Genomic DNA, 20,502 nt, shown 5'->3' on the forward strand with positions numbered 1-20,502 from the left:
AACATTCTGATCAGACAGCACGCAATCTTAACGTATGTTGGAAAGATTCCTTATGCTGGGGTGTATCACGTCTGGGCCTTTCTAACAACTCAAAACAAAATTCCAAAACGCAGGTCCTTTTTGCCATACCTCCACGATTAAACCAACACTTAGCAATCACCTAGATGTAAATAATCTAAATGGGCCATAGCTCAGTGGTAGATGACATGCTTCTCATGCATAATGTCCCTGGAACTTCTTTGTGAGACTGAGAGAAAGCCCTGCCTGAAAGAATGGAGAGCAGCTGCCAGTTTGTACAGGCAGCACTGAGCTAGATGGTCCAATGGTCTGACTTGATATAAGGCAGCGTCTTGAATTCCTTATTCTTTTCTGGAGGGATGTCCATACAGAGAGTAAAACACTTTCCAGCACGACAACTAGTTCCTTTCTGCTGGCTTGAACTGACAAGAGACTAGAAGCAGCATGATGATTTGGCTGTGTATGTACGAATCACCAAAAAAAATGGTATTTGACCAATAAATCTCACCACAAACAGTACATATCAATTCAACCAAGTGGTTTTGGCCCATTCTGATTCTTTCTTTCCCCCCAGTAGAGTATATTAAAGTTTGAAAGAAAATATTCAAAGATTAATATCAAATATCCAATACCTTTTTAATGAAAGATAAAACACTAATCTAAATAAAAACACAAAAGAAATGAAAAGAAAAGAAGAAAGGAAGCTAAAAGAAAAGAGAGAGAGCTTCCAATTCTTCGTCTGTCAGCTACATATAGAAAATTGTCTAAAACAACCACTCCAAGGTAACATTCAACAATTCCATTTTCTATAAACCACTGTTTTCTTCAGTCCTCAAACCCAGATATCATAAGTTCATTTTCTTTTTCACATGAAAAGTCTATAAGGAGTTTCCAATCTTTAGTAGGCCCATTCTGTTTCAATGGATTTCTTTCCCCCCTGTTTCAGGATCGCTTGGACTCGATGCGGCATGCATTGTCAGAGAGCAAGAGGCAGAACCATAGCTTGACGGATACAGTACATTTGCTACAAGATCAGCTGGGTGAGATGGAGCTGCGATGCAGAAACCTGGAAGGGCAGTTGGAACATCTCCAAGAAGTGAGTAACGATGAGGAGAGGAGGATGAAGCAAGAAACAGTGGTCTTGTGGATGTAACTATCTCACACTTGTGATTACAGTGGTGCCTCGCAAGACGAAAAGAATCCGTTCCGCGAGTCTCTTCGTCTTGCGGTTTTTTTCGTCTTGTGAAGCAAGCCCATTAGCGGCTTAGCAGATTAGCGCTATTAGCGGCTTAGCGGGCTTAGCGGATCAGCTGATAAGCGGCTTAGCGGATCAGCTGATAAGCGGCTTAGCGGATCAGCTGTTAAGCGGCTTAGCGGATCAGCTGATAAGCGGCTTAGCGGATCAGCTGATAAGCGGCTTAGCGGATCAGCTGATAAGCGGCTTAGCGGATCAGCTGTTAAGCGGCTTAGCGGCCTAGTGGATCAGCTGATAAGCGGCTTAGCAGCTTGGGGGAAAGGGGGGGGAGGAAAAACCCCCCGCAGGAACTCGCAAGACATTTTCGTCTTGCAAGGCAAGCCCATAGGAAATTCGTTTTGCGAAGCACCTCCAAAATGGAAAACCCTTTCGTCTAGCGGGTTTTCCGTCTTGCGAGGCATTCGTCTTGCGGGGCACCACTGTATATGGATTGCAGCAGGCCACATCTCACAAGCATCTATTGGAGAGTGCCCATGCTTTCACTGGTGATGAGTGACAAAGCTTCCTTTTCTAACCCCATGCAAATTTAGGAATTCCATAGCACAGCTAATCCAAGCCAGTTTTCTGGTCAGTGCTGGTCCACTGTTTGGCACTTCCAGGAAGCCCACTGGGACTTCTACAGGCTTGTTGTCAGCAGATCAGCGCTGACATTAAGGCTCACAATTGTTTCTTGGCAGCTGCATTTCCAACTGCTTCACACCTGATGTTGCATATGACAACAGTTGTGAGACAGGTGGCTTTGATTTGGGGGAAATGGCCAGTGTACTGAAGGTTCCTCACTGCTGATCTCCTCTACTAAAGGATTGTTACTCACCTTTGCAGAACCTATTGTTCCATCTCATCTTTCAAGTGCACAGTTTTGTTGAAGAAGGGAATTATACCCACCTGAGCATTCAGAAATATTATCAACTGCCTTCTTCTGTGGCAGCCAAGAAACAGAAACGATAAAAATTCTTACCAAGCAATTGATTCAATAATTCACAGAGAGTGACAAAGGAATGCAGCCTTCCCTAAATAATGGCACTGCTCCAAGTAAAGTCCCACCCACCTACATCATCCCTATTCTATGTCACCCCTGTGTCAGCTAATCTGAGCTTTCTGCCTCTGAGCTCTCTGTTCTACTACCCACAATGCACTCCTAGACCTGGGAGGGTGGTGGTCAGGAATGCTTTCCAAGGACACTGAATCTGTCAGCTGTCTCTCCCCTGGTGCTTCTTCTTCCTGCTGTTCCTCTCCCAATATTTCCCAGCTTCTGCCCTCTGCAGCCTCTCAACTATGCCCTTCTGCAAACCACTGTTCTAAATCTATACTGTCCTGTTCTCGGGAAGGTTCAGGAGAAGGCCCTCACCATTCCTCCTCAGTCCAGCCCCTGACATCATCTGAGCCCTAGCAATAGGTTAAGGCTGGAACCCCAAAGTAGATTCTAAGAGCATTATGCACCTCCCATGGGGCCTGAACCCAGACTTGTTTAGCTAGGATGAAACTTTAGTTAAGAGATTCTGAGCTGAAGGAGTCTATTGGAGACACTTTTGTTGCAAATCTAATTACTTATTTTAATTCCCTTCCTATTCTAGAGCAATTGTGACAGAATTGGATTTGTTAAGATACAGATTTCTAAAAATAAGAGAACAATTTCCTTCCTTGGTAACTCCAGGAAGTGTTTCATGGATGATGTATTGGTATCTCCCTCAATAGAACCTCAGCCAGCTTGGTCAAAATCTTCGCAAAAATGATAGATTCTGACAAAAACCTTCTCACTGCAAAAAAATTAACTAGCAACCTCTAATCATCAGAAGATGGGAGGCAACAAAGAAGGTTGAACAACCTTTTTAAAATGTTCTAACAATTCCCCGATTCTTGTTCAGCCTTTTCCATCTAGTGACAGAAGTATATTTGAAAATGCTTAAGGGGTCCTTGATAAAATAATTGCTTTGGACTGACATTTAAAGTTTCTCTCCTGGAACCTTGTGGGCTAGAGTAACGAATTATATTATTTGGCTTTTATTACTCCCTCCCCCCCCCCCAAATTTGATATTCTGTGCTGGCAAAAGCATAGTCCCTAGAGTCAAATCCTCCTTCACTACAGGGATATTATTCATATATTATTCCTTTGGTTAAAACACATTTGAAAGGGAGGCTACTGGACGCTTAGTTACTTCCGTTTCAGTTTACCTAGATGTTAACATTCAAACGTCGAATAGTATTTATCAGCAAAATTTTCAAGTGCCTTTGTTTCAGGGTAAGCAGATGGATACTCTGCTTTGTATGAATGATTGTTGGTGCATCTTGAATTTCAGTTTCCTAAAGCTAAATTTGTACTATGTGAAGATTTTTAACTCACAAATTGGCTCTGGCCTATGTGGGTGAGCAGAAGGCAAGCCTTTTTCTTAGATAGAACATTGCATGATGAATTCTGGCCTGAAACTTCTTGAACTTTTATCCTTTCATCAACTGTATTGTCTTTGTGGTACTAAATATGATAGGAACTCATGCCTTTTACTCCAATTGAGGTGCTAGTGAGGGCCTCATGTTGTCATTTTCTTTTTTTTAAATCTGAGGTTCATAAGTTTAGTAGCAGGGTTGAAAGTGATCATTATTTGACAATTCTGCTATATAATACTAAGGTGTGATCTCAGGTATGGGGCACGTGGACAAGACTGGGGGGAAACAGCCTGGTGAGCCTAATCTTACCTGTGGGCTAAATGTTCCCGTTGCCTGCCTTACAGCTATCTGTGCTGTTGGCCATGATTATTGACAGATATTAGACTTTTCTTAAGAGTAGCTGCTGGGCCAGAAGATGTTCCACATTCAAACTTATTTTGTCCTTTCTACTTAAGTTTCCTATTTTATTGGGATTACACTCTGAAACCACCCCGGGAAAGATATGTTATTTGTTGCCAGAGACTGACCTTTCTGCAGTGTATATGGTGTCTCCTTTTGTACTTGGTGATACAAGGATAAATGGAAAAATGCTTTTGGAGATATCTACAAATTGTCATGATGATGCCCTTATTTGAGAGAGAGAAAGAGAGTGATTGCCTGTTTTTCTTATCCCTTGTTTTTTATCCTTGAGTCTGGCTTTTATTTACTATATTTTACATTTTTCTTACATGGCGGAGTGGATGAAACTTCAATACCAAGTGTTAGTAGAGTGGCTGTGAGCAGGATTGACTCCTGCATTTGTCTACTCTTGTGTAATGTAATGTAATGTAACAGTGTAATATAAACAAAGAGCATTATGTATGCTTTTCCTAATTCATATGCATTTCATATTAAATTTAGTATAGAATAATAGTGAAGAAACATGAGAAATTTAAAAAAATACAATGCTTATTCTGACCTAGTTATATCCCTTCACAAGAATGCATGCTTGTAGCTTATGGCACTCTGCATCTTCAGGTTTCAAAGGATAGATATCAGTAATAAACTTCCATTAATTTGCCTTTAGACTATATGTGTAAATACATGTGTTATTCAGTGGTTTACACTATAGGGTATGGACCTTTCACGTGGCTGTTTTGGAAAATGTAGAGATGAAAAGAGAACCTTGCTCAGTCCCTTTCTGTCCCTTCAGGCACGGAACTTCAGTCACTTTCTGCAAGTGGGGAGAGAGTGTTTGTTGGGTATAACTTTTGTTTCGTGGCCCCTGTCCAATCACTTCCCAGTACACACAAAATTACTGCTCTCCGATTCTTTGAATGCAGTCCAAACAATGCATTCAGAACTCTTCATTAAAGTAAAATCTCAGCTCTCACAAGCGCACATTTATGCAGGCACATCCTCAGGCTACCTGCTTTCCTCTCCTCTTCAGAGAAGCAACCAACAACACACAGCTCCAAGGAGCTGGTTCAAGTTCACAGAAATAATTTGTCACACATGTGTTTGGTATCAGCAGGGGCACTCTTGGATCAGCCTAATTAGCTGTAGTGATGGAGAAACAAAATCCAAACCATGTGGCAGATCCTTCTCCTAAAGTTCATGTAAGCCTCTTCGAGTCAACCTTTGTCCCTTCCAACCCCCCAGCCCCCCCAAAAATCTATATGTAGAAGTTTCCACATCTTTAGTCAATCCTTGTCTCTTCTCCCTACTTTGTCAACAAACTTGCACTCTCTGCTGCATTTTTAGCAGGGAGTGGGCTTGCTTCAGTGCCCAACCAGCTTGATACAACTGGAATGTATAGATTGCTGCCTCCAGATGTAATCTGAAGTGAGTGGGAACAGCAAGAAATATTCAGGGCTGCCTCCTAGGCAACTCCCCATTTTGAGGTGCATTTGCCTGTTTTAAGAGGCCATGTCATTAAAGCTTAGCCTAACACAATAGTGCCAGAAATCCTTCCATTTTAGCTACACTTTTGATACTGAGTTGTACTGTGTCACAGTTGTCTATCCTGCATTTGAAAGATTAGAGGAGGGTTTGGGCGCGGAATACCATACCATGGTCAAGCTCTGTGAGTATCCAAACCAGAGATTGCTGGAGGGGGGGGTACTCAAAAACATCCTTTCTCATCTCCTGAATATGCGATTAGACTTTAGGCTACAAACTTTGTCTTGGTACCTAAATCTGGTTTCTTTTCAGCAGCTCTACTCTATTAATCAGCCTCTGATTTGCAGACCAACTTACTCAGTGGATAATTCACCCCTGAAACTGGGCATCTTTGTAGCCCTAAGGACTAAAGTAGACAGTATGCTCCATGCGTGAATACATTTAATGTGCCTGGATTATTGCTATTTAAATAGCAGTTATAAGGGTAGGGAGAATCGGGACTATGGGTGTTTAACCCTTCCTGCACTGTAGTCAAGATGAAAATTGCTCTCCCCCAAACTGTTATTCACCTCCTGGGGCAAACAGGAGCTTGGGGTGATTTTCAGTGGAGATTACACAGCACAAAGGGAAATGTAAGGATGACAGATGGTTGGTTCTTTAATTGTATATTTTTATCACACAAGAGGAGAGAGAGGCAACTTGTTTTGCTCAGTCTCCAAAATACCCAATGGTTTCCACATTTCCAAATAATGGATACCACCAATGAGGTTTTCCTTTGTTTAAAGCTTATCTCAGAAATACACACCCTTCCACTTTGCTGTAACACGAAGTTGTCCGCATCTCTGTTAGTCTTCCATTACGTTATCCATTCATAACTGCTGAGCACCAGGTGCTGCCATCCGTCGGTGACTCACAGGCCAGATATAAATAACAAGAACCTCCAGAATAGCACACAGGGTAAGGAGAGGGAAGATTGTTCCCGTGAAGCGCTTGTTCTGATGGAACAATTGCCATAGCACAGGCATGTCCATCTCCCAAGAGACTGCAATCTACTCCTACTATAAAAACACTGGCAGCGATCGATCTACCCCATTGGATCTACCCATTTTGGGGGATGAGCTTTTTTTGGGAGTTAGACCCCAAGTTGTTGAGCTTTTTTCGGGGGGCCATCCATCAGGATCACGAGATCGACAAGACATCCCTACCATCCCTAATTCTGTCCTGGGCTCAGCTTTGGACTTATTGTTATTTAATGTTGTTTAATGTTGGAGCCAGTATGGTCCAATAGCATAGAGGCTTGAGCTGTGATCCTGTGGGCTTGGATTTAAAATATGTCAGCTGCAACTATGTTGTGTGACTTTGGGCAAGTTTTTATCTTACAGCACTAAAAGTGCCTTCTGTGTGGTATAAAGTTTCATGTTTGCAACTGCGTCTGTTTATTTGCCCAGTTCCTCATCCTGAACCGCTTTTCTATCTTCTCTTTCTTTTTCCTTTTCTTTTTGGGAAACCCAATTTTCTAGTACTTTATCTGCCCATAATAAAATACAATGGGTATCCCTTACTGCTATTCTTAAAATATTGTAAGGATAAAAAGAAAAAAGATATCCAAGGTACAGTCATACCACATGTTACGGACGCTTTAAGTTACATGTTTTTGGGTTGCGGACCGTGGGAAACCCAGAAGTACCAGAACAGGTTACTTCCGGGTTTTGCCACTCACGCATGCGCAGAAGCGCTAAATTACGCAGGCGCCTGTGCAGATGCGGCACTTCAGGATACGAACGCTGCGGGTTGCAGGCGTGCCTCCGTCACGGATTACATCCACAACCCGAGGTTCCACTGTATTGCTTATTCAAGTTAATATTTTGATCCACCAGCTGTGTGATACTATACTACATTGTTGGCCATTCCAGATATCTGTAGCTTATTATATAACCCCTGGATATGTGCATGGTCTATTAAAATTGTACTGCAATGCCTAAGCTAATGGGGATGTGCCATCTCCAGCAGATGTCATCTTCCCTAGGAAGGGTTAAAGCATGTCCTTGCCAGGCCCAAGTGTTAGGAAAGGCCAGGCTTGGCATTTTCTTGAAGTTATTTATTGTTCATCTTTAATGGATTTTTCTAGCTGTAGAAACGAAGAGGGTGACGAATATGATGTTTTTCTGTTATGGCAAAACAGCATTACAAGCATTTATCTCTGCAAGCATAAAATAGCCTTGTGTGCCGTGCCCCTGAATTCCCCCAAGCACAACCCCTTTCCCTGGGTTGGAGGAAGGGGAGAAGCTAGTTAATGAGTTCCAGAAGATCAGCTGTAAATGGCCAGGGAGGGTAATTCATATCAAGCTCATAAAACTCTTTATTGATGTCTCCAGAGGGGAAATCCGGATGTGGCCGTTTATTTATTCTGGATTTTGCTTCTCTCTCTCTCTCTCTCTCTCTCTCTCCCCAACCCCCCCCCCCCAAATTTAATGTTTTCTTCTGGTAAGTTTTGCATGGAGTTTTAAAGGAACAGAATATCCCATCACCCCAACAGTTACTGGGAATCTTTCTCCCTCTACACAGCACAATGCCACTACTTCTCCCCACCCTCGATTCAGTTCTGCCCCTCTCTTTCCCCTCCTCATAGGGGAGCCTTGCTTCTTCCTGCATTATAGTTTGCTCTTTTTTGGATCTGGATCTCAATTCTATCCGAGATGGCTAGACAGCTAAATAAATGTGGTGGAGTAGGAGGGTTGGTGGGGCAGGCTGGATTTGCCATGCTTTTCCTTAGCCCATATTTTTCTAAAAGGAAGGGGTGGCACCTTCAGATCCAGCGGTGGTTTACTTAAGGCTAGCTAGCATGTAAAGACACTCGAACTCAGGACGCAAGGGAGAAACATGCTGAGAGGAAGGCACGCTTGGCAAATCCACACCGTGATCAACTCCCACCCGGAAACCAATGTCCCCACTGTGGAAGGATGTATGGATCCAGAATTGGCCTCCACAGTCACTTATGGACTCATTGTTAAAACCGTGTTTATGGAAGACAATCTTACTCAGCTACGAGTGATCGCCAAAGAAGAAGAAGAAGAAGAAGAAGAAGAAGAAGAAGAAGAAGAAGAAAGAACATAGAAGCTGGCAAAGAAGTATAACTGGCATTTGGTGTTACCTTCCTCTATTTGTGTTAAACTTTGGAATAGCATCCACAGTTAAAATCTATGATCTTCATAAACCTTCAGCAGAGTGTCTAGCTTAGGTGGTTTTTAAAACAATTAGGCAAATTCATGCAGGATGGGTCCAGCAGTGTCTATGGACCATGGCAGCTGTAAATGCAACCACGCGATTCCGCTGCAAAGTATCTCTGATTAACAGGTGCTGCAGCAAGCCCACAGAGAATGGAAGACTCTCTGTTGGACTCTGTGAGTTTTGCAGTATTCTGTTGGAGGCAGAATGTTGGACTAAATGGATACTTTGCCTGACCCAGCAAGTGTAATGTTTCACACTAGACAGTTCTGTCATCATCCTTGAAGAAGTACAAGGATGTGGGCTTAAACCCGATGTTCACGTGTTTCTGTTTTCTTTCATAAAATGCTGTAGCCTCCCAACATTTCATAGAGGAAAACAGATCTCCTGATAAGGGATGGAAGGATCCATCAAGTCTGGTTCCTTCAGTTTCTCATTTTTCCAGTCTTAAATTTCGTTTTCCACATTTCTGCAATGAATCATGAATTTTCTTTGTAAAACCCACATGAAAATTTTAGTGAGGTTGTCTTCTAAGAAGCACTTTTTCATATGCAGTTTTGACTGTTGTGCTGATTTTTGGAAGCAGTTTCTCCAAATACAGTGGAACCTCGGTTTTTGAACGTAATCCGTTCCGGAAGACTATTTGACTTCCAAGGCACTTTCGAAAACGGAAGCAATTACTTCCGGGTTTTTGGTGTTCAGGTTCCAAATTGTTCGGCTTCTGAGATGCTCAAAAACCGAGGTTCCACTGTATGTGCATTTTCGCAATCTTTTTTTTTTTTTGTGGGATACCTGCATCACAAAATTTGGATAAGTGCAAATTTTGAAGGATGGTTATGTTTTGGTTCCCATACAGTTTCAAAAGGTGTGAATCTGATAAATACAGCTTTAAGTGTGAGATGAATCAGATTTCTCCCCCATCCTACATTTCTTTTGTATATAATAACCTTGGGATTTATATGGGCCACTTCCATGGGGTTAATAGGATGAAGGGACCACTGTTCCCTTCAGCCCCAGCCAGTATAGTCAGGCATTGTTGGAGCTGTAGTCTCAAACATCCAGGCAGGAGCAGTGGGGTTGTAGAAGGCTAATGTATCCTTTCTTATCCATTTACCGCCAGCATCTTTGCATAGGACGTTTCTTTTTTGTGCTGCTTTCCTTCACCAAACTTGAATTATTAATCATTTTGGTATCTTGCCTGTTCACTTCAGTAGATCATCTCTTCAATCATACCTGTATCCAGTTATCCATCCCATTCACACCCACAGATAGGCTGACCCTGTGCATGTTTACTCATGCAAGAGGCAAGTATTCTTGCATTCAGTGCGGCAGGAAGGTTTTCACAGGACTACAGACTGAATGTGCCCTCCATTAATCTTTCTGACAATGACTCTTCCTGGCCTGGCCATTATTCAGAGTGATGTGGGCACCTCAGGCAGTAGATGCTGGGAGAAGTGACGTGGTGGAGGACAAAACGCTTTGCCCTGATCCAACACTGACACTGAAGTAAGATTCAACTGTCAGCCCACTTGGCTTCTGTACATAGAGCAGGATGGCCATCTTGTCCTTTGCCCCGGGCAGCAAAATATATAAGGCCGGCCTTATTCTCTTTCTCCCTTTTTTAACCCTACATTCCAGAATAACCATTTCACAGCCCTCCTCCCCCCCCCCCCCGTTCCTAATGAAGTTGGTGAAGGCATCTTCACCATCATTAAGTTCTCCCTCATCCTCATTCTTTCTCATTTCTGGCTGTCCTTTTGGCATTTTCCTGGGAAGTCATTCTTCCTTGACTATAATTAGTTTTATCTGGAGATGACTGCCCAGCACTCTCCACAATAACACCAAATTTACAGCGTCAAGTGCGACTTTTAAGCTCACAGGACAAATTCACTGTGTTGTGTATTGGGGACTAATTTTAGAAAGAAAGGGAAAACAAAGCATGATTCTGCAGTTGTGTCTGACCTGGAGCTAACTACGCTGTTTTTTGTAAGTGCCAAACTGAATGAGTATTGTGGCACTTAATTAGATCCCAGTCTCTTCATGGAATTTTAATGGTTTCAGCCCAGTGGTTGCTCTCTTCTTCGCAAACTTTAGCACCTTCAAACTTGTCAGGATTTCCCCCAGATTTCCCCCAGGTGTGGGGAGAAAAAAAGCATGTAATGGCAGTATCTGAGCTGTGCCAGGTGCTGGATAAGGGATTGTGGTGTCTCCTCTGCAGGCAGAGCATGAGAAATTCAGGAAGGAAGATGACACATTTAGGTTGAGTCACATGAGGGAACAACTGGACCGGTCCCTGAACAGCCTGCAACAGGAATTGGAGGATACCCTGAGGCAAAATGAACACCTGCAGGTCAGCAAGGACTTCCTGAACCTGGAAGGGGGAAGGCAGGAGGACATGAAAGGATCTGGTCTGAAGGGACATGAGGCATGAGAGAAGGCACATGCTGAGGCTGAGCAGGGTGATATGGAAAACATGAAAGAGAGAGGGTGCTGTGGGTGCTACCTAGTGAAAGGTTACACATATTGTGGAGACTAAAGGGACGGGGAGAGGAGGGCAGCTGAGCAGGTTCTTAATTGTGCCCCTTCGCCCTAACAGCAGTTTTCCACCTGAGCTTAAAATGCACTGGGACCATAGGCCTAAGAGCATGTTCCAGCATCTACCTCTGTACTGGACTGATCCTCAAAGGGCCAATTATGTTGGTCTCCTTGTATGGGCCCTTTCTTCCTAGTCTTGCAATGAGAGCAAAGAGACCTAAGAGCTCCAGGGGATCATTTGACTAAAGCCAAAGTATTCAGTGGGTATCAGGATCACATCCTCATGAGCTGGACCCAATTTGTGTGCTCATTCTAGGCCAAGATTGCAGAGCTGGAACGAACACATGCTCAACAACTGATGGCTCTAACATCCCGTCATCAGCTAGACATGGAGTTGGAAACAGAGAGGCTTCACAGTGCACAGTTCCAGTCCGAACGTAAGCTGGAGTCACGAGAGAGAACTCACCGGCAGAAAGTGAAGAGCTTAGAGGAGCAGGTAAAGTGGAGAACTAGACTGGATATTTCTGTTCGTATCCAAATTCCCCAGTGATGCCCAGGTTCTGTGACCAGAATTTATTGTGCAAATCAAAAGGGTTTTGCAAAATTTTGTAATGATATTTGGAGTTTTGGGGTGAGAACTGGGGTGATGGTTGGAAGTAGAGGGAAGAACTGGGAGTATGGGCATTTTTGAAGTCAAAAGGGTGAGGACACTGAGGGAAGAGAAGAATGCACCATTGTTTATGGATTCCTCCTCCCAAATGCTTCCTGGCTCTCTAGTGCAGAATGCACTAGGGTCCAAGAGGTAATTTCTAGTGTTGAACAGCAAACATCCATAGAGCACAAGCTAACCTGTGAGGACTAAACAGCTCCATGGTTTTCTTGTACCAACAGCTTATACTGCTTATGAATCTGGGATATGATGCAGTGGTGTATTGCTTTCTCTGCCCTGGAGAAAGAGAAGCTGGCTGGTTGCTTAACCCCTAAACCTGATAAGGGGTACCATTATGGAGCTATTTCACACGCTGCTTTTCTAAGTTATGAAAGAATCGACTTGACAAACGTGTGTTCAACTACCTGCATTGTGCAAGTGCCCGAGAGGTTGGGATTGATGGACTGCGTAAATGATATCAAAACACATTTGCTGCCATTCAGTGTGTAAACTAGCCCTTCAGATTCGACAGCATAACAGCTAGAGGAGGGAGGTTAAGTAGGACTCAAGAGAAGTGGGAGAGGTGGGGAGAGATCCGATTTAATCTACTGTTCAACACAAGGCCTTCTCATCATGAGGACAATAAGAGCACCAGACCCTTCTCCTGCTTCAATTTAATCATCCTTGGTAATAATAATTGTGGATATTTTTCTCAGTCATGCTGCAGCCCTAAGAAAAAGAATATGAGTATGAACTTTTCCTCTCTTGAGGTCAAAACTATATGTTTATACTAGCTTTATGCTAGCTTCCTAGCACCCAGAAAGAGAAGGCCAGCACGTGGACAGAGGTTAACAGGCTTCTGCTATCTCTCTAGGCAGCACCATAAGCTCTGGACACCATAAGCAGTTTGCCATGGTGCCCAGACAGCGTGAGCCAGAGAGAAGAATAGTGGTTTAAATAGTGGAACAGAACAGAAGAGTGGTTTATATGAACGTAGCCCTATTTGTCGACATGTGTTTCCCCAGGTGAATGCTCTGAAAGAGCAGCTGGATCAAGAAGTGAGAAGACGACAAGCCTACATGAGCCAGAAACTTCACACTGTGAAATGATTCAGAAATGAACATTGTGCCCTGATCCCAGACAACCAAACACAGAACCAGCCTTCAGCAGAATCCTCGCAGCTCAACAATTGGATTTATCAATCTCCTGCGTAAGGGTGCTCATCTGATTCATGGTCTGAGAAACCAGAACTCCCGGACTAACAGTGCTAGGAAGTAATGTCTCCCCCACCCAAGGAGCAAATACCCTGAAGACTTGGAAGGCACAGTCAAGACAGCAAATGACTAGGCAGCCTGCAGCCAAGAGGAAACCCTGCTGTGGGGGCAGCTGTTCTCTCTAAGATGCTTGAAACCCAGGGCACTGATGCTTAACTAATTAATTTAGAACATTTGACGAGGGCATTCTCTGTTGTTTGGTTTTCTGGGTAGAGTATCCCTGCGTGATCCCCATAAGGTTTTATATTCAGGCTGTACAAATTGGGAAATTCCACAGCCCAGATAGGAGCATTTATTATTGAAATACCTCTGCATTTCCATCACTGACCAGGTTATTTTATTCTCCCTCAGGGTTTGAAAGTTGCTGTCAAGTCCTTCCTGGTGCCTCGTACTGTAGCCATACCTGTTTAGTCAGTGGTATCCATGGTGGTGGCGGCTGTCTGCCAATGATGTCACAGATCCATCTATCACATGCCCTTCTGCAAATGAAGGAGGCAGGTATTTCTGCTGCCATCCAGATCACACTGTGCTATAAAGAGAAGTTTTGAAGCAGAGTGTGAACCACACCCAGGGATTGATCAAATCCTTTGCTGTGTCTATGAACATCAAGCCATTTTCATGGTGGCAGGTGGCTGAGATTAGCTCAAAGCCAAGCCATCTTATGACTTGCTGGCCCCAAGACATGTCAGAGTGTTAACATTCAACATTCCACCCACTCTGCCGGCTGACAGGCTCCAAGGAAATCCCTTTAGGAATCAAACTTTGGTTTCCTTGGTGATGACAGGGAACCATCTTGGAGCTGCTGCGAGTGTCACCTGTTAGCATTGTTCCACATTTTTTCCTCGTGAATGTTTGTTTTTCCAAATGTGGTACTGCGAATTATTAAAAATAAAGAACCACTTCCTAAAGAAACCGAGGAGAGCAATTTCCACTGTGCTAATATATAAATACTGCACATTCTGTACTGGCTTATTTAATATTTGTCATGTAGCCCTGAAACTTACCATTTTAAACAACAACAAAAGAGTTTTGTGGCACCTTTTAAGAGTAACAGATTTACTGCAGGATAAGCTTTCATGCCAACTCCAGTGGACTGTAATTCACAAAAACATAGGCTACAATTAATCTGTTAGTCTTTCAGGGGCCATAAGATTAACCCCATCCACTACAGCTCCCCACACACCATCTCTCACACTCTTTTCAAGGATTCCTCAACTGTAGAGGACTGGGGAGTCACAGCAGGGCAGAAGGTCTATATGTGAAAATTGCCTTCTTACCTCCCACACCCCTTCTACTGACAGAAGCCTCCTCTGCATTAAAGAGCTTTCTGTCATCAGAGAGATGCCACTGGATAAAATACTTGCTGTTTTCTGTCGCAACAGACTAACATGGCTGCTCTTCTGAAAGCTGTATAAAATAATTGTCCTCCTCCTTATCATAGAGTTGGAAAGGACCCCAAGTCATCTAGTCCAAACCCAACGCAGTAATCTCAACTAAAGCATCCAAGACAGACAGATAGCCATCCAACCTCTGCTTTAAAAGCTCCAGTGAGTGAAGGAGAGTCTATAACCTCCCAAGGGAATCCCCTCCACTGTCAAACACCTCTTACTGTCAGAAAGTTCTTCCTACTGTTTCGTCAGAATCTTCTTTCTCCAACCTACCAGTGTTTACAAAAATGCATATATTTGGGGGGAAGTGTACAAAAAATGAATAGTTTCATAATGTTGTTTTCAAAAATGTGCCTATTAATCATTTCTTGGGAGAAATTCTACTAAAATGCTGGTGGATTTTTATGAGGTTTCCTTAAACAACAAACATCACAAATCACGGCAGAAATGTGGGAAACTGAATTTAAGATGGGAAAAATTAGTAACTGAAAGAACCAACATTGACAGATCCTTCCGTCCCTAGTTGCAGTAAATTATTTGGGCTGAACTTCTGAAGTAAGGTGCTTGTTCCTTAGGACTAGTTCTGATCCTGAGCTGGTGTCAAACCACGATTCTGTTCACTTCTGCTGGGAAACACACACATGCACACAAAAAGTCCTGTTTAAATGCATGTAAATTAGGATTAATTTAGTTGAACTGCCACAAGCCTTATATTGAGTGACTAACAATGGCAGATGACATTTCAACCTTTCGATACCACAAGCATAATATGTCAAACTGTGGTCCACAGGCCACTGGTGGCCCTTTCATGTAATCCACAGAGAGGTTGCAGAACAATCAGAATATCTGCACGTGGTCCTGCATTTGTTTATTTTTTTTTTGGAGCAGAGATTGAGGCCATTCTGATCAGGGCCAAATTTACTGAGCAGCTAACAAGGCATTACCCTGGACCCCATGATTGTCATGATATGCTACTTGTGCAGTCCATTGATCTTTCCATTGAGAGCCAGTGTGGTGTAGTGGTTAAGAGTGGTAGTCTCATCATCTGGGGAACCGGGTTCGCTTCCCCGCTCCTCCACATGCAGCTGCTGGGTGACCTTGGGCCAGTCACACTTCTTTGAAGTCTCTCAGACCCACTCACCTCACAGAGTGTTTGTTATGGGAGAGGAAGGGAAAGGAGAATGTTGGCCACTTTGAGACTCCTTAAAGGGAGTGAAAGGCGGGATATCAAATCCAAACTCTTCTTCTTCTTCTTCTTCTTTCCCTAAAACTTTGCCAGTTAAAGGGACACCACTCAGTCACGTGACTCAGGGCCCTTGACTTCCATAAATTGTCACTGGTTCTGACAATGGTGCTGGGACTGAAGTAGGGGAAGGGGAGTTCATGAAGGAGTCCACTGAGATCCCCAGCAGTTTGCAAGTGGTCTATGAAAAAAAAAGTTTGGGAACGCTGGCCTGGACCATTAAGTGCCAGATAGCGAAGGAGATGGTATGCCAGCCTTTGTTGCCATATGTATTAGGAGAAGTTGAATGCTGCCCAGTTTCCACCACCAGGTTTTGAGCTATCCATAGGCACAGAGCTGGGAATCCCAGAAAACGTCTATCCATTGCTGGCACAATCAGGCTTCAGTGAGGGAAACTTTCCATGGGGGAATTTAGCTAATCTGCTGCTGTTCCTTCTGAGCCCTGCTGTTCTTTTCTGCTCAGTTTCAGTTCTTACACAGGAATCTGTTCCTTGGCCTCAGTTCAGCATTGAAACGGACCTTGCAATAATTACTACGGCGGATATTTCTATTGCCTTTTTATTGAATACAATCACAGTTTCAAAGCATGTTCCCAGTGGGAAAGAGTTTTATCTTCAGAATGCTGGAAGCTAAACACTCGGTTGCAGCTACCAACAAACCACTACGCGTAGGACCACTTTTTGCTACAGATACTCAAAGTATAATAGCAGTTGCAATGGTGTGGTCTTAAGAAAAGAAGAATGCAAAGGGATTAAACATGTCAGCTTTGTTCTGCCACTTCTTTCTCCCCACCCCCCCCCCACCCCCCGGATCACAAGCTTTGCAGAAGAATTTAGAGCTCAGGCTAGTAGCACTGAAGCTGAGAAACCGAAGCCTTGAATGTAGTGCATTAAAGTAAGTCCTCCCAAAAGCCAATGGGACTAATTTAAATGTACTGGCCACAAATCCTGCAAAACCTAGCTAAGGCTAATACGATTGAATTGTATCCAGCTCCATTCCAAACTCTGCCCAGGGAACAGCAGGGCTTTTACTGGAGCAGCGGAGCCACTGCTGTACGTGCATCCTGCAGCTCATGCCAGCTGGGGTGGAAGGTGGGGATGTTGGGAGGAGGCAAAATGTCAGTGTGGTGTAGTGGTTAAGAGCGGTAGTCTCGTAATCTGGGGAACCGGGTTCACGTCTCCACTCCTCCACATGCAGCTGCTGGGTGACCTTGGGCCAGTCACACTTCTGTGAAGCCTCTCAGCCCCATTCACCTCACAGAGTGTTTGTTGTGGGGGAGGAAGGAAAAGGAGAGTGTTAGCCGCTTTGAGACTCCTTCGGGCAGTGATAAAGCGGGATATCAAATCCTACTCTTCTTCTTCTACTCTTTGGGACCCTTTAACTGGCACAGCAGCTGGGCTCAGATTGGGACCAATGTCACTGTGTGATGGCAGTGGGGCAGGACCCAGAGCTTGGGCTGCCCTTTGAAAGCCCTGTGCCCATTGCTGGCGCACCAGTCAGGCGACCTGAAGTGGCCCGTCTCAGGCAGCATGCTCCACGGGGGGTGGGAAATCCCAATTCCCCCACTATCGCCACCACTTATCCTCTTTTCTTCCAGCAGCCACCCCTCTCCAGCTTCTGCGGTGGCAGCTTCCAAGTGTACTTTGGGTAAGCTGAAGACACAGCTGAAGGCGAAAGCTATGGAGAGCAGCAACAGCACCTCACGGAACACCCCCATTTCACCAAGACTCATCCAAAAGGCATTCCCACAGAGCGGCTGTGTTGCTGCTGGTCTTCCACTCCTAGAGCAGTGGGGAGATTGGCACCAATGCCTCACAGAAAACCCTCTTTTTGCCAAGATTCGGTGGAATGCCCCCATTCCTTCAGAGCGTCTGAGTTGCCACTAGTTTCACACCATGCCGGGGCCTGGTTTGGGGGTGGGTGTTGACAGTGTGTCTTGCCTGAGGCACCAAAAGATCTCTGTCTGCCCCTTGCCTGAGCCAATGGAGTGGCTTTGGCATTCCACAGATGGGGGCCAGCAGAGGCTGGTAGGATTCAAACTCCTTCCAGCCTGGTGCAAAGAGGGTTTGTATCGCAGTGCCTGTCAGTTGAGCTTCACTCACTTTTATAGCAATGGGACTCATTGCATTGATTTTAGTGGAAGTGAAGTTCAGCTAACAGTCTGGATCCAACTCATTGTCTTATACATACTTACCGTACTTGGGATTAGGGCCAAATGCATATGGCCTTTTGGTAAATGAACATAGGAATGCCCTGGATGTTCCATTCAAGGCAATAGAGTGGGAAATGCCAGCCCAATCCTATTCATTTTCATTCAGAAATAAGTCCTGCTGATCTCAGGCTGGTTTTTAGGTAAGTAGACATAATATTGCAGCATTAGTTATTAATTACATTAATGGAATGTAATTGTAGTAACTTTTGTTGAGTTGTATTAGGAGTGACAAGTGAAAGAACTCAGCTCCATCATTAGAGCATGAGACTCTTAATTTCAGGGTTGTGGGTTTGAGTCCCACTCTGGGCGAAATTTCCTGCATTGTAGGGGGTTGGGCTACATGATCTTCACGGTCCCTTCCAACTCTACAATTCTATGGTTTTATGATTCTGTTTTAAGTGCTATTTATCATGACCATATTGACAGCTTGAAAAATGAGGGTTGCGACTAGGATGACCAAGACCACACTTCCTGCAGCATAACTTCACAATGTTTCAGTTATTTTGCAAGATAAACATCCCCACTACTGTCTTCTAAACTGGAATCATGCATGACATAGTTAAGAACATAGCACAGCAAACACACTGCTTTAATGCTTATTTAATTTGTTATCAATCCACACAGATCCCCTCATTCCATCTGAAAGCCCAACCCACAGCAAAAGTTTGTGTTATGATTGAGGGTGAGCCACTAAGCATCTTTCTCTGCTTCCTTAGTAGGGTAACTAGCTTAGGTAAGCAAAGCCATCCCATCATGGGGCAAAGAACAAGATGGCACTGACGCCCCATTCCACATACAGAAGCTGACCTGATTGAGCGTTGACTCTGACTTCAACAGTTGTGGTGGGGTAGCATCCTTCATATTATCTGTCAGCTGGCTAGATCATGGCCTCAAGACAAACTGTGAGGCATACACAGCTGTGTCCTCCAAAGCAAGCAAAGGCTGCTGGTGATGGGGGCATAGGCGCAACAGCCAAGGGGCTGCCAATTCTTTCTCTCTGCAGCTGCCGCCTGAGGCAGTTGCCTCACTCTGCCTAATGGCAGGGCCGACTCTAGATTGTGAGAACTATGGACCTGGGCAGCTGGAATGCAATAATGTAATAATGAGGAATGGAAGAAAGAACAGAAGTACATAAGACAAGAAAGGGGAGGAATGCTAGATAACTAAAGGGATTAGTATTAGAGATTAGTTCACTTTGTGGAAACAAAGCTTGTATTTAAAGGCTCTGTACACTGTTCTTGTGGCTAGTTCTCATGTAACCTTTCCAATTATTTTCGAGACTCCCACCCTCGCCCCCCAAGCAGAAAACTGCATTAGTGGATACCAATCAGGGGTTTTGTGATGGTGGTAAAAATGTCCAAATATTTCTCCATGTAAAAATGGGGTTGAATAGGAGATTGCTTTCACAGGAATATTCACATATTTGGATGGCATCTATGGACTCAACTGTGGTTCAGAGAGAAGCAGGCACCCTTGTTTGAGGATCCAGTTTAAACCATTCAGTGCTTTTTAAACAGATGGAACAGCCATGTGATGCCACAACAGCGTACTGGGATACATATTCATGGGAAATGTGGTGACCTCACTCACTGCTTGTACGACCATTTTCCCAGGGGAATGAAGCCACAAAAGGGAACACCAGGACTTGCCTTTTAATGTTCATGTTAACGGCACCATATGTCTGAAAGTGGGTACATGGCTTCAGTTAACTAGTTTCCAAATTACTAATAAGGAAAAGAATTTGTGCATGTAAAATGTGTCCAAAGCCAAAGCTCTTCCCTCTGCATATGGAGGTGCTTTGCTCCTACTTCCGTGAGATGGAACTGCCTCCCTACATGCAAATTGCCAAAAAGTAGGTGCAAGCCTGGTTCCAGCACCGCTGTCAACAAGGAAAAAGGAGAGCACCTCCAGCTGGCTGGGACACTTCCCCGGAGACCTTCCACAGGAAGATGGGCAACCCAACTAGCAGGGAATATTTGAGAAACTGCTCTTGGCTTACACTCCTTGGTCCAAAGATGAAGGCCATCTCTGCATTGCAAAGCACTGTCTGTGTCAAGGGTAGGAGACCTTTTTCACCCCAAGGGTTATATCCTCTAGGCAACTTTCTCATGGACCAGTTGCAAAAGTGTGGGGAATCATGAATTCAATTTTTAGCTTTATGCAGTAGGCTTATTTCTACGCCCATGCACCTCTCTAACCACCATCCAGGGGAGCAAGAAGCATTGTCAGAGTTCAAGGACATCTTCCAGCCAGGCAAAAAGTACTTAAGGAGGCCAAGCAGGGCCAGCAGGGGTGTGTGGACTGAGGAAGAGTCCTGAGGGCCAAACAACAAGGTTGGAGGCCTTGGGCCTGATATTGCCTCCCTGCCCACACCTGTTTCATGACAGATTTGTATTATGATTCAACCAGCAATGATCTCAGCCTAAGACAGATAGGCTCC

General features: G+C 44.2%; 1 protein-coding gene across 7 annotated transcripts in view; it reads left to right on the forward strand.

Annotated features, from left to right (window-relative positions):
- CROCC2 (ciliary rootlet coiled-coil, rootletin family member 2) overlaps window positions 1-14,131 on the forward strand; it is an 85,849-nt gene extending 71,718 nt beyond the window's left edge. For 5 of the 7 annotated variants that reach the window (XM_083443066.1, XM_083443068.1, XM_083443071.1 and 2 more), the window contains 4 exons: window positions 965-1,114; window positions 10,980-11,111; window positions 11,613-11,792; window positions 12,971-14,131. In XM_083443066.1, the coding sequence (XP_083299192.1) occupies window positions 965-1,114; window positions 10,980-11,111; window positions 11,613-11,792; window positions 12,971-13,054 (546 nt within the window). In that variant the 3' untranslated portion in view covers window positions 13,055-14,131. The remainder of the gene's footprint in view (window positions 1-964; window positions 1,115-10,979; window positions 11,112-11,612; window positions 11,793-12,970) is intronic. The other 2 variants (XM_083443067.1, XM_083443069.1) reach the window with 1 other exon arrangement.
- The last annotated feature ends 6,371 nt before the right edge of the window (window positions 14,132-20,502 follow it).

Source organism: Podarcis tiliguerta (genome assembly GCF_965153285.1).
Source record: "Podarcis tiliguerta genome assembly, chromosome: 5".
NCBI classification, from domain to species: Eukaryota; Metazoa; Chordata; class Lepidosauria; order Squamata; family Lacertidae; genus Podarcis; species Podarcis tiliguerta.